At 49.4% G+C, this 13,670-nt stretch overlaps 1 protein-coding gene across 1 annotated transcript in view; it reads right to left on the bottom strand.

The window, feature by feature from the left end:
* Window positions 1-5,429: 5,429 nt before the first annotated feature.
* Window positions 5,430-13,670, bottom strand: part of LOC140429879 (cilia- and flagella-associated protein 95-like) — a 36,375-nt gene continuing 28,134 nt past the window's right edge. Inside the window, exons 5-6 of the mRNA XM_072517395.1 lie at window positions 6,615-6,675; window positions 5,430-5,654 (exon numbers count right to left, since the gene is read on the bottom strand). Coding sequence (XP_072373496.1) covers window positions 5,475-5,654; window positions 6,615-6,675 — 241 coding nt within the window. The 3' untranslated portion in view covers window positions 5,430-5,474. The remainder of the gene's footprint in view (window positions 5,655-6,614; window positions 6,676-13,670) is intronic.

Raw genomic sequence — 13,670 nt, forward strand, 5'->3', positions numbered from 1 at the left:
GGGGGGGGGGGGGGCGGGGGGGTGGAGCACCGGGTCTCGCTTTACACAGATGACTTGCTCTTGTATATCTCAGATCCGTTGGAGGGGATGGGGGAAGTTATGCGGATCTTTGGGGAGTTTGGTAATTTTTCGGGGTATAAATTGAACATGGGGAAAAGCAAGATGTTCGTGATCCAGGTGAGAGGGCAGGAGAAGAGACTGGGAGAGCTGCCGTTTAGAATGGTAGGAAAGAGATTTTGGTACCTGGGAATCCAGGTGGCCCGGGAATGGGAGGCACTGCACAAGTTAAACCTATCCTGGTTGGTAGAACAAATGGAAGGGGACTTTAAGAGATGGGACATGCTCCCGCTATCACTGGCGGGGAGGGTACAGACCGTGAAAATGCCAGACCTCACCAGATTTGTTTGGCTTTCAGTGCCCTCCCCATCTTCATCCCGAGGGCCTTTTTCAAGCGGGTGAATAAGGCTATTTCGGGCTTTGTGTGGGCGGGTAAAACCCCGCGAGTGAAGAAAGTGTTGCTGGAGCGCAGTCAGGGGGAGGGTGGGTTGGCGCTGCCGAACTTTTGTAATTACTACTGGGCGGCAAATATAGCCATGATTAGGAAGTGGGTAGTGGGGGAGGGGTCGGTGTTGGAGCGAATGGAGGCGGGGTCATGTAAAGACACAAGTTTGGGAGCACTGATATCAGCACCTCTTCCGTTCTCGCCGGCCAGATACTCCACAAGTCCGGTGGTGGTGGCGGCTCTGAGAATCTGGGGGCAGTGGAAGAGATATAAGAGAGTGGAGGGAGCATCGATTTGGACACCGATTTATAATAATCATAGGTTTGTACCGGGTAGGCTGGATGGTGGGTTCCGGAGATGGCAAAGGGCAGGAATTAGGAGGACGGGGGATCTATTTATAGACGGGAGCTTCCCCAGCTTGAAAGCCTTGGATGATAAATTTGAGTTGCCAGCAGGGAATGGGTTTAGGTATTTGCAGGTGCGAGACTTCTTGAGAAGGCAGGTTCCGGCCTTCCCGCCGCTGCCATCACGGGGGATACAGGACAGAGTAGTCTCCAGTACCTGGGTGGGAGAGGGGAAGGTATCAGACATCTACCAAGAATTTATGGAATTGGAGGAAACTCCGGTGGATGAGCTAAAGGACAAGTGGGAAGACGAGCTAGGGGGAGAGATCGAGGCGGGTCTGTGGGCGGATGCCCTTAGCAGGACTAGCACATCCTCATCATGTGCCAGGCTTAGCCTGATACAATTCAAGGTAGTCCATCAGGCACACATGACAGTGGCCCGGATGAGCAAGTTTTTGGGGGTAGAGGACAGGTGTGCGAGGTGTGCGGGAAGTCCAGCAAATCATGTCCACATGTTTTGGGCATGCTTGGAGCTCAGAGGGTTTTGGCAGGGTTTCGCTAAGGCAATCTCCACGGTACTCAAAACACGGGTGGTGCCAAGTCCGGAGGTGGCGATCTTTGGAGTATCTGAAAAGCCTGGAGTTCAAGGGGTGTAAGAGGCCGACGTCTTAGCCTTTGCCTTCCTGGTAGCCCGGAGACAAATCTGGACTCAAAGCCCCCCCGAGTGCAGAGACCTGGGTTAGTGACGTGGCTGGGTTAATCAGTCTCCAGAAAATAAAGGTCGCCTGAAGAGGGTCAATGTTAGGGATCACCCGGAGGTGGCAGCCGTTCGTCGACTTTCTCAGGGGAAATTAAAATGTCAGCAGAAACAGAATTCAAAAAAGTGGGGGGGGGGGGGGGGGGGGGGGGGGGGGGGGTGTGGGCGGGGGGGGTTGTTGGTGGGGGGTGAAGATTGTGATGGGGTGGACGTTTATTGTGCCATGTTTATGTCGCTGTTATGGTTATTATTATAAAATTTGCAAATAGCCTAATAAAAATATTTTGGAAAAAAAAGATGTCCCAGCAGAGTTGGTGATACCTTGCTTGCGACTGTGGAACTGGAGATACCCTGACAAACACTCAGAGTTAGTGCAATAAAAACCCAATGCAAAGTAAAATTAGAAGGAATGAATGCTACACTTAGCAACAATGTGTATTTATATAGCACGCTTAACACAGTAACAAGGAGCGATTATCAAATAAAATTTGACGGCAAGACACATATGGAGACAAAGGTTTGGTCAAAGATTCAGATTTTAAGGACTATCTTAAGGAGAAGAAAAATGTGGAGGGGTTCAGGGAGGTAGTCCAGAGTCTGGGAACAGAGCTACGCAATGGAAAGCATGGTTGCTTACGGTGAAACGATTAAAGTCTGGGATTAAAGTCCAGAAGTTCAGAAATCTCAGAGACTTCTGGAGCTGGTGGACATGAGAGAGTCAGGGAAGGGGGTGAAGCCATGGCGAGCGATTTGAAAATAAGGATGAACATTTTTTTAAACCGAGATGTTGCTCAACAGGGAGCCCACTAGCTCATCGAGAACAGAGAGTGCTGGTGAATGGGGCGCGGCCCAAATTAGGATACAGGCAGAATATTTGCCACAGCTCCAGTTTAGAGAGGGAGAAGGATGGGAGGCTAGTTAGCTTGTGTTAGAAAATCTGCCTGGAAGCACGGTGGCGCAGTGGGTTAGCACTGCTGCCTCACGGCGCCGAGGTCCCAGGTTCGATCTCGGCTCTGGGTCACTGTCCGTGTGGAGTTTGCACATTCTCCCCGTGTCTGCGTGGGTCCCACCCCACAACCCAAAGATGTGCAGGAGAGGTGGATTGGCCACGCCAAATTGCCCCTCAATTGGAAAAAATTGATTTGGTACTCTAAATTTATTTAAAAAAAGAAAAACTGTTTGGCTGCAGACTGTCTATGTCCTAGAATGAGGTAGAAACAGGCCGTTAATCGGTTATGCACTGATTGTGGTGCTGGGGATTACAGAGATTATGTGACTGTGTAACATGCAAATCTCTGTTTTCACAACAATTCTATAAACGGAAGTGTCAGACACTCAAATCTGCACTTCATTAAGTTTAAAGAAGACACAAATCACTTTCATGCTCCATTTTCTTTTTACAGTCAAGTTATATGTCCCACATAGAGATCAATCAATCATCGCATTTGTCCTTGAACCAAGAGTGTTAATTGTAAAGACATCATTTAATCTGTAACCACTCTGCGTCTCTATTTATAATGCATTGCTCTGTGCTTAAACAAGCAAACTTGTTTAATTATTTATTACAACTATGAAGGAAGGCCTGCTCCAAACTGGCGAGTGGTCTTTTTTTGACGGTGATTTCGATTTTGCTTATGACAAGTCCAGCTGGGTAAATTTTAATTGTTTCAGCCAATTATACGACTTGACTATCCAGGTCATAAAGTCAAGATGGTGGAGACCGGAGAAATCACACTGAATGTTGGCTCGTACCAATTTGAAGCGTAAGAGTGTTCTCTCAATGATTTGAGAAGCAATAGTCACTGGACTAGTAATCTAGAGACCCAGAGCAAAATCTAGGGGCCCCGGGTTCGAATCGAGATGGTGAAATTCGAATTCAATAAAAAAATCTGGAATTAACAGTCTCGTGGTGACCACAAAACCATGGTCGATTGTTGCAAAAATCTGGTTCACTAATTCCCTTTAGGGAAGGAAATCTGCCGTCCTTACCCCGTCTGGCCTACATGTGACTCCAGATCCACAGCAATGAGGTTGACTCTTAAATGCTCTCAATTCAAGGGCAATTAGTGATGGAAAATAACTGCTGACATAACCTGCAACGTTCAAATAATAAAAACAATAGGTTGTGCGCTAGAATCCACCATTGAGGTCATAATAGAATACTTAGAATATCATAATTTGGGGTGGCACAGTTAGCACTGCTGCCTCCCGGCCCCGGGTCACTGTCCGTGTGGAGTTGGCACATTCTCCCCGTGTCTGCGTGGGTTTCACCCCCACAACTCAAAAAGATGTGGAGGGTAGGTGGATTGGCCACGCTAAACTTCCCCTTAATTGGAAAATAAATAATTGGGGACTCTAAATATTTTTTTTTTAAAAAGAAAATCACTGATCAGGCAGAGTCAACATGAGTTTGCGAAAGGGTTTGCGTGTTCAACTGGAATACAAACAGAAAATGCTGGAGGGACTCCGCAGGTCTGGCAGGGTTGGTGTTCTTTCCCCATTCCCGATGACAGGTCACAGAACAGAAGCACAGCCAGCTCCGTTTCTCACTCCGCAGACGCTGCCAGACCTGCTGAGCTCATTCAGCATTTTCCGTCACCAGTTCACATTTCCAGCATCTGCGGTATTTCGCTTTAGTTCGTGTTCAACCCATTCATTCCCTGAGTTTTTCGAAGGAGCTACAAGCTTGATCGATAAAGGGTAAATGTGGTGCACTCGGATTTCCAAAAGGCATTTGATAAGGGTCCATATCAAAGGTTACTACACAACATTAGATTGCATAATGTAGGGAGTAACATGTTGGCATGGATAAGGGATTGTTTAGAGAGTAGGGGTAAATGGGTCTTTTTCGGGTTGACATGCTGTAACTAGTGGAGTGCCTCCTGGATCAGTGCTGGGACTTCAACTATTTACGCTCTACCTTAATGACCTGGTCAAAGGGGCTGAATGTACGGTAGCTAAATTTGCCCATTACACCAAGACAGGTAGGAAAGTAAGTTCCCAAGAGGAAGTAAAGAGTCTACACAGAGGGATATGGACAGGTTATGTGAGTGGACCAAAAATATGGAAGCACATGAACTTGTCCACTTTAGCAGGAAGAATAGGAAAGAAGGGCACTATTTAAATGGAGAGATATTGCTAAGCTCGGTGGTACGGAGGGATTTGGCTGCTCTGGTACGTGAATCGCAAAAGGTCAGTTTGCAGGTACGGCAAGTGGTTAGGAAGGCAAATGGAATGTTGCCTTTTATTGCAAGGGGGATAGAATCGAAACGCCGAGAAGGTTTATCGCAGCTGTACAGGGTCTTGGTGAGATCACATCTGGAGTAATTACTATAGTTTTAGTCTCTTTATTGGGAAAAAAAAGTTATGATTGCAGTTCACAGAACTTGGCAGGCAATGCTGGGATGAGGGCTGGATCTTATGTGGAACGGTTGGACAGTTTGGGCCTACACTCATCGGAGTTCAGGAGAGCTTCGAAACACGCCAAGAACCCGAGAGGGTTTGACGGGGGAGGTATCAGGAGGATGTTTCCCACTTGTGGGGGAGACTAGAACCAGGGGACAGTTGAAGAATAAGAGATTTATTGTTCAAGGCCGGACGGTAAGGGTGGGAGTTGAGATCACAGCCAGATTAGCCATGGCGGAGCAGACTGGCAGGGTTTACCGGCCTATACTCCTGCTCTGAAGTCCGATGTCTGTATTGCTTTTGCTCAACAAAACAATCTCAGTACAATGACCAAATGTATTAGAAAAATCCTAAAAGCAACAAATAGATTGAAACATCCTTGTTCAAAAAAAAAAGGAAAAAAGCCCCCCCCCCCCCCCCCCCCCAGCTTAAAGTATGCTTGCTGCCCACAATGGAGATTGGTGGTTCAGTTCCGGCGAGAGGCTATCGGGTTGAACGGTGGGAAGAGAGCTTTTTTGATTTCGGCGTTGGCATATATTCCGCTTTCATTGAGCCAAGTGTTCCGGCCGTGGTGACGGTAATCATCCGTGTCGACAAACTGCGAGTGGCATCTTCGATAATCCCCATCTTCCTCGGGAGCCTCATCCTGGGGGGGGGGGTAGGAAAAGCAATCATAGAATCATAGACGTTACAGTGCGGAAGGAGGCCATTCGGCCCATCGGGTCTGCACCGGCTCTTGGAAAGAGCATGCTACACAAGCCAACACCTCCACCCTATCCCCATAACCCAGTAACCCCACCCAACACTAAGGGCAATTTTGGACACTAAGGTCAATTTAGCATGGCCAATCCACCTAACCTGCACACCTTTGGACTGTGGGAGGAAACCGGAGCACCCGGAGGAAACCCACGCAGACACGGGGAGAACGTGCAGACTCCGCACAGACAGTGACCCAAGCCGGGAATCGAACCTGGGACCCTGGAGCTGTGAAGCAATTGTGCTAACCACTGTGCTACCGTGCTGCCAGCCGTCAGTCACAGCCGTTAGCCTGGTTTTGCTAGGTTTCAGTTGCGCCACAAACGCACACATCACCCGTGACGTGGACTCGGCCTCCAAGCAGCCATTCCCAATCCCGAGCTCGGGAAATTGGGAAAGCGGTGCCGCAAATTGCAATTTTAACATGGATGATGGAAGGGTCCTGACTAAACCAGAGCAGCGTTCAGGCACTGAGGTCAGTCATGGTCGAAGAAATATAATCAGAAAAATATACGCTGCACTGTGGTTCCTTATTTTGGGGCTTTTGAGCAGAAAAAGTTCCATTTGGCAAGTTCTGCAATGGAAAAGATTACAAGGTGCCTAATCACTGCTGTCACAGTGGTCTGGTGATGATGGTGGGCTAGTCTCTGCTAGCTATTAAGCACACTAATCCTGAGGGATGCCAAGATAAACTACTGGTGCAGCACATGGAGGGGGGGTGAGGGAGTGGGGGTGGGGGTGGGGGGGGGTGAGGGAAAGAGCCCTCCATTCAGTGACCCATTGCGCAGAAATTTTGCTTCAGGTTATCATTTCGAACACAAAAAGTTAGCAGACATAGATTCAGACTTACGGGATGCGGAACGAAATTGATTGTAGGCACGTAATCATGATTATAAGTTGTTTCAAAGAACCTGGAGAAGAGACAAAGGCACAGAACGAGGCTATCAGCTTTATCGAGTTTATTGTCACAAGTAGGCTTCAATGAAGTTACTGGGAAAAGCCCCTGGTTGCCATTTTCCGGCGCCTGTTCAGGGAGGCCGGTACGGGAACCCGCGCTGCTGGTCTCGTTCTGTATTACAAGCCAGCTGTTTAGCCAACTGTGCTAAACCAACCCCTTTGATACAATAGGGGTGACATTCTAAGAAACGATTTTTACGGATGAGGGCGAGGTGGATTGAATTATTTTTTTAAAAAAAATATTTATTAAAGTTTTTTAACACAATTTTTCTCCCTTACAAACAATAACCCCCCCCCACCGTAACAAAAAAAACGAGAAATCGCGCAGAGCAAGATATATACATGGCAAAATGATATATTTACACAGCTTTGTACACTGGCCCTCACCCGTACGTGCCAGTTTCCCCAACCCTTCATGTTATCTCTTGCTCATCCACCCTCCCAGGCAGTCCCCCCTTTCTCCCCCCCCCTCTCCCAGGCAGTCCCCCCTTTCCCCCCCCCCTCTCCCCCTTCCCAGGACGTGTCCCCCCCCCCCCCCACCCTCCCCAAGGTTGCTGCTGCTGCTGACCGACCTTCCTCTAACGCTCCGCGAGATAGTCTAGGAACGGTTGCCACCGCCTGTAGAACCCCTGCGCAGACCCTCTCAAGGCAAACTTAATCCTCTCCAACTTTATGAACCCAGCCATATCATTTATCCAGGCCTCCAGGCTGGGGGGCTTCGCCTCCTTCCACATTAGCAAGATCCTTCGCTGGGCTACTAGGGACGCAAAGGCCAGAATGCCGGCCTCTTTCGCCTCCTGCACTCCCGGTTCGTCCACTACTCCAAATATTGCTAGCCCCCAGCTTGGCTTGACCCGGACTTTCACCACCTGAGATATTGCTCCCGCCACTCCTCTCCAGAACCCCTCCAGTGCCGGGCATGACCAAAACATATGGACATGGTTCGCCGGGCTCCCTGAGCACCTTCCACATCTGTCCTCTACCCCAAAGAACCTACTCAACCTCACCCCCGTCAAGTGCGCTCTGTGGACCACCTTAAATTGTATCAGGCTGAGCCTGGCACACGAGGAGGAGGAATTAACCCTATCTAGGGCATCAGCCCACAGACCTTCCTCGATCTCCTCCCCCAGCTCCTCCTCCCATTTACCCTTCAACTCTTCTACCAGCGCTTCCCCATCTTCTTTCAACTCCTGGTGTATTTCCGACACCTTGCCCTCCCCGACCCATACACCCAAGATCACCCTATCTTGAACTTCTTGTGCCGGGAGCAACGGGAATTCCCTCACCGGTCGCGTCACAAAAGCCCTCACCTGCATATATCTAAAGGCATTTCCCGGGGGTAACTCGAACTTCTCCTCCAGTGCCCCTAGGCTCGCAAACGTCCCGTCGATGAACAGGTCCCCCATTCTTCCAATCCCCGCCCGATGCCAGCTCTGGAACTCCCCGTCCATCTTCCCCGGGACAAACCGGTGGTTACCCCTGATCGGGGACCACACCGATGCTCCCATTGCACCCCGGTGCCATCTCCACTGGCCCCAGATCCTTAGCGTTGCCGCCACCACCGGGCTCGTGGTATACTTTGTTGGCGAGAGCGGCAGCGGTGCCGTCACCAACGCCCCCAGGCTCGTTCCTTTACAGGACGCCATCTCCATCCTCTTTCATGCCGCCCCCTCTCCCTCCATAACCCACTTGCGGATCATCGCCACATTTGCTGCCCAGTAGTAGCTCCCCAGGTTTGGCAGCGCCAACCCTCCTCGGTCCCTATTCGTTCCAGGAACCCTCTCCTTACTCTCAGGGTCTTATTCGCCCACACAAACCCCATAATACTCCTGCCTACTCTCTTAAAAAAGGCCTTAGTGATCACGATGGGAAGGCACTGAAACACAAACAGAAACCTCGGAAGGACCACCATTTTGACCGACTGCACTCTACCCGCCAGCGAGAGCGGTAACATGTCCCATCTTTTGAAATCCGTGGATTGAATTATTATTACGGTTCCCCTTGTCTGGCAGAGACAGCAATAGTTTAATTTCTAACTTAATTTATTTCCCTCAGTATCCTTTCCCTGGTTGAAGTAACCCCTGGTGTGTTCACCAAACCCTGTGTAGCCATCTGGGACAGCCACTTCCAATTACAAAATGGACACTTTGCAAAGATTGCAGGGAAAATGGACAATGCTGAGAAAACAAGCAGGTTCAGGGCTTGTCTGGATATTGGAGCCACAGCTCCCAGACAAGACCAAAACTGCAGGCCCATTAGCATACTAATGGCCCATCTCCAGGAACAAAAGAGTAACATTTGAGTAACCGATACTAAGGCAGACACCCCGGCGCCAGAGGAGACCGAAACAAAGCAGACCAACGGCCACCTAGGACACGCCCAGCCATCAGGGCACCCACCCCTTTATTGGACGAGATCAATATGAATGATCAAGAAACGGCCCAATTGATTGGGGCCAAGTTCAAGGCCCGCCCAAAAGAGCGCGAAGCCCCTTTGGGTACAAGAAGGAGCCCCCAAGAGAGAATCGTTCGCTTGGACACGGCTCTCACCGAGGAGAGACCTGTCCACCAGCTGCACCAGAAGCAAGTAAGTCCAAGGTCAACGCTCGCTACCAGACAGACGACCTTAGCTGTTCCCCTCTACCAGTTCCACCCCAGCAACCTCTGAATCGAACAACGGCCATTGTTCCTCTGACTGAGTGGGCGCCCAAAGCCAAGTATAGGCTTTAGCAGTAGTGATAGTTTAGTCTGTAGAGTTTCATGCATGAGTATATTTAACTGTGTGTGTAAATAAATAAGCATTGACTTTGAACTAACTAACTGGTGTATCAAGTCTTTGATCAGTATTCGGTTTCGAACCTTGTGGCGGTATCGAAAGATACCTGGCGACTCTAGAGCAAATGTAATTAGAATTAAGGAAGGCGACCATATTGACCGCCATATTCAGAGCCAAATAAATATAGCAACATTTACTGGCGACTCTGATAGGACTCGACCTAGAAGTGGCCTAGTCACTCCGAGAGAACTCAAATCTGAATTGGAATCCAATTGGAAACAGAAAAACCACAAGTGTGAGAACGATACTGATCAAACCTCCGAGGTTCGGAAGTGTGTTAATGCATGCGTACTAACAGGGGTATAAGGTAAACCTGAGAGATTTTGTTTCGTAAAACTGTCGGGAGTTTTGTAGGCCGGAAATTAGCGTAAGCCGTACCCGTGTTTACATCACCACTTTATCACCCCCTGTTCCAAATTCAGGAGGGAACGCAGAGATAGAGGGAAAATGGCAATGAAGGCAATGGAACGCCTTATGAACCCCCAGGAATTCGAGGTCGCAGCGACCAGTAGAGTAGGACAGTGTCCTGTATGGGAAGAAGAGATCAGAAAAAATCTCAAAGGGAAAGGATGGCCCCTTAGGAGTGAATTCTGCGCCAATGACAAAACAGGTCCTGGGAGTATAGGACATACTTGGTGGGAGAACCTAAAAGAGATCCACAAGAAGAGCTTAGGGAAAGCTCGCAAGCCGATGGCAATCGTGTCCTGCTTGGCACAATTGCGAGGCACAGAGGAGGTCGTTAGGACGCTCCGTAGAGAGATTGAGGAGAGAGACAGAAATAGTGAGGGAGATGTGAGCGAATTTGAGAAGGAGAATAAGGAGTTGAGAGAACAGTTAGCAGTGAGGGACGGAGAGGTGGATGATGCCAAGGGGGCACACCAGTCTTGTCTCGCCCATTTGAGTAGTTTTCAGACCCAGTATGATAAGGCCTACCAGGACCTGCAACGCGCGGTCTTGGTAAGACAAGAAACCGTGCAACAGGTAGAACAATTGCAGAAACAGTGCAATGATTTAAAAGCAGCCCTACGAGCGCTTCCACGAAGGAACAAAGGCAGAGCTCCGTAGATCACGCAAAGTGCCGGAAGCAAATTGCAATCTCTGCTTTCTGTCCAGAATGGGTTTCAAAGTACGTTTGGACCCCAGTTAGACCAGGAAAACGGCCCCGATTGGCAGGAGTTAAATGAAACTGCCCACAGATATGTACATAGGACATGTACGCAAGGAAAACCCCAGAAAAGGAAAGCACCCCAACCCCCGACTGAACAAGCAGAACACACCCCCGTGAACCCTGTAACCACCCACCGCAGGGCCGCAGCAGAAGGAAACACAGATTTCCTTTACACAACCCTGTTAACCATGACCCAATTACGGGACGCGTGGAAAAATTACACCGTTCCTTCCCATATCAGACCCCCACCAGTTTTTCGCTAGAGTTAAATAGCTGGCTACCATGTACGGCCTGGACGAAAAGCAGCAGGTGAAGCTCACAGTTTTAAGCTTCGACCCTTCAGTCGTGGCAGCCCTTCCCGACCCACAGAATGTAGGAGGAGGCACACTCCAAGAAATGCACACAGTGATCCTGGATGCGATCAGCTATAACAGAGGAGACTCTGTAGAAGGTCTCAACAAGTGTAGGCAAAAGAAAACAGAGCACCCCATAGTATTTGTTGGACGCTTGTGGATACATTTCACAGCAGTATTCGGAGAGTTAGCTCTCGCCCATTTGCCCACAGATAATATGGCCAAATGGACTCGAATCCTAGTCTCTCACGCGGCAGAGGCAGGACAGAGAGCGTGCACAAATTACGACCCCTCAGACAAGGCCCACAACGAGAAATGGGTTTTGAAAAGATTGTCCCGCACTTGGGAACAATCCGTCCAAGGCAAAACCGCATTTGCAAAACCAGAGAAAGAGCAGGCAGACATGAATCCAGTTAGACGCACCAGAACCCCACATGGGTAAATGAGGGTAGGAACAGCCCACAGCAGCCTAAATCCCAGGAATGTTACAACTGTGGACAATTAGGACACTATGCACGAGAGTGCAACGCGCCCCAAAAGCAGCAGAAAAACCAAGACAGGCACTCTAAATAAGAATAGGGCAAAGCCAATCCATAGCGTTAGCGCCCGTTCAGAGAACGCAGACATGAACGGCACCGACTGACGGTGTTCGGGCTCCCCAACTTGGGTCTGCGACACCCTTTGGGATAAGTCCGGTAGACCGGTCGTAGCAGGCAAAGTCCGGGGACACCCCATAGAATTTCTTTGGGACACAGGAGGGTCCCGCACCACGCTCAATTCCTCCACGATGTTTCAGCGAGCCATGTGGCCCACAACAGACACCATCACACTCAGCGTCTTTACAGGCCATTTACAACAAGGACACATCACAGCCCCTGTAGCGATACAAATATGGAGCATTACGACTAAACACCCTGTAGTTTTTGTCGATCTACCCCAGACAGCTGAACACATCCTAGGAATCGATTTTATGAGCTCCCACAACCTCTCTTTTGATCCGGTTAATAAATGTGTGTGGAGAATGGCAAAGGCAGCAAGAGTGGGAGTCTGTGACAACAGAATTAGCTCAGTAGGAGACTTCTGGTTCGACCCTCGAGCCATTAGTCAGAATAAAGAAGTTAGGGAAGTCCTGCAGCAACACAAAGCAGCATTTGCACAGCTCAAGCACGACTGTGGCAAGATAGCTGGCTTGGTGAACATTACAGGTCCCGACCCCAGACCCCAAAAGCAGTACGGTTTTCCCCAAGAGGCAGAGGGAGAGATCTCCAAAGTAATAGAGAGTCTGCTTGATCAAGGCATATTCAGATCAGTAGCCTCCACGAATAACGCACCAATTTGGCTCGTCAGGAAACCCGATGGATCATGGCGACTGACCATTGATTGCCGGGAACTGAACAAAGTAACCCCAGTAGCAGGGACTCCAGTCAAACTTTTTTTGGGTTTTGGACATTACCAATGGCTTTTGGTCTATTCCATTGGATAAAGCGTGCCATTACAAATTCGCCTTTACATTCCAAGGACAACAATATACGTGGACGTGCCTTCAAAAAGGCTTCCACAACTCCCCTCCATTTTCCACCGACAGCTGGCAAATGGACTAGCAAAATTTTCCCGACCCGATTGTCTGGTCCAGTATGTAGGTGACTTGCTACTACAGACAGACACAAAGGGAGAGCACATTTCGCTTCTCACCGAACTCCTAGGACTCCTAAAACAGATTGGATGTAAAGTCAACCCCAAGAAGACTCAGATTTTGCAGGAAAAAGTGATTTACTTGGGTACAGTAATCACTCATGGTAAATGCGAGATCGAGCAAAAGAGAATTGACTCGATCGTCAAATTGCCCCTTCCCCATAATGTCTTAGCCCTGCGGTCATTTCTAGGACTGGTTGGCTACTGTAGAAACCATATCGACGGTTTCGCCACAAAAGCAGCGCCCCTATCTGACCTTCTCAAGAAGCAGGCACCTTGGGAATGGCTTCCACAGCACACGGGTGCCGTGGATGCTTTAAAAAGAGCCCTCAGCACAGCCCCCGCATTACAGGTCCCAGTTCCACTTTCCCCGTACGCAATCTAAGTCGCAAGCACCAACTTCGGCCGTGCTTCTCCTTCATGCCACGACCAATTATGCCCCGTGGCATATGCCTCACACGTGTTAGACCCTGTCGGGCAAGGATTTTCTGCCTGCGAAAGGCAGCTGCTCGCAGTTTTTTGGGCAGTACAATACTTCGCCTACATTACAGGACTCAACCCCATCACCATTCTCACTGAACACACCCCAACACAGCTATTATTAGACGGTCGACTTAAGGATGGCACAGTCAGCCAAATCCGCGCAGCCCATTGGACCCTTCTTTTACAGGGACGGGACATTACAGTGAAAAGAACCAAGACCCACACATTCCTAGCCGTCAATTTGCAATATGCAGCTACCCCACATGAGTGTGAGATCATCACCACAAACCATAATTCAGGCCCATTTATACCCAAGTCAGCTCCCAGGAAGGCAAGTAATACACCCCAGAGACCCCAGCCCACAGACACGTGCGCACCCCTGAAAATATATGTGGATGGCTCCTCCACAGTTTTGAAT

This window comes from Scyliorhinus torazame, chromosome 9, assembly GCF_047496885.1.
Source record: "Scyliorhinus torazame isolate Kashiwa2021f chromosome 9, sScyTor2.1, whole genome shotgun sequence".
In the NCBI taxonomy this organism is placed as follows: Eukaryota; Metazoa; Chordata; class Chondrichthyes; order Carcharhiniformes; family Scyliorhinidae; genus Scyliorhinus; species Scyliorhinus torazame.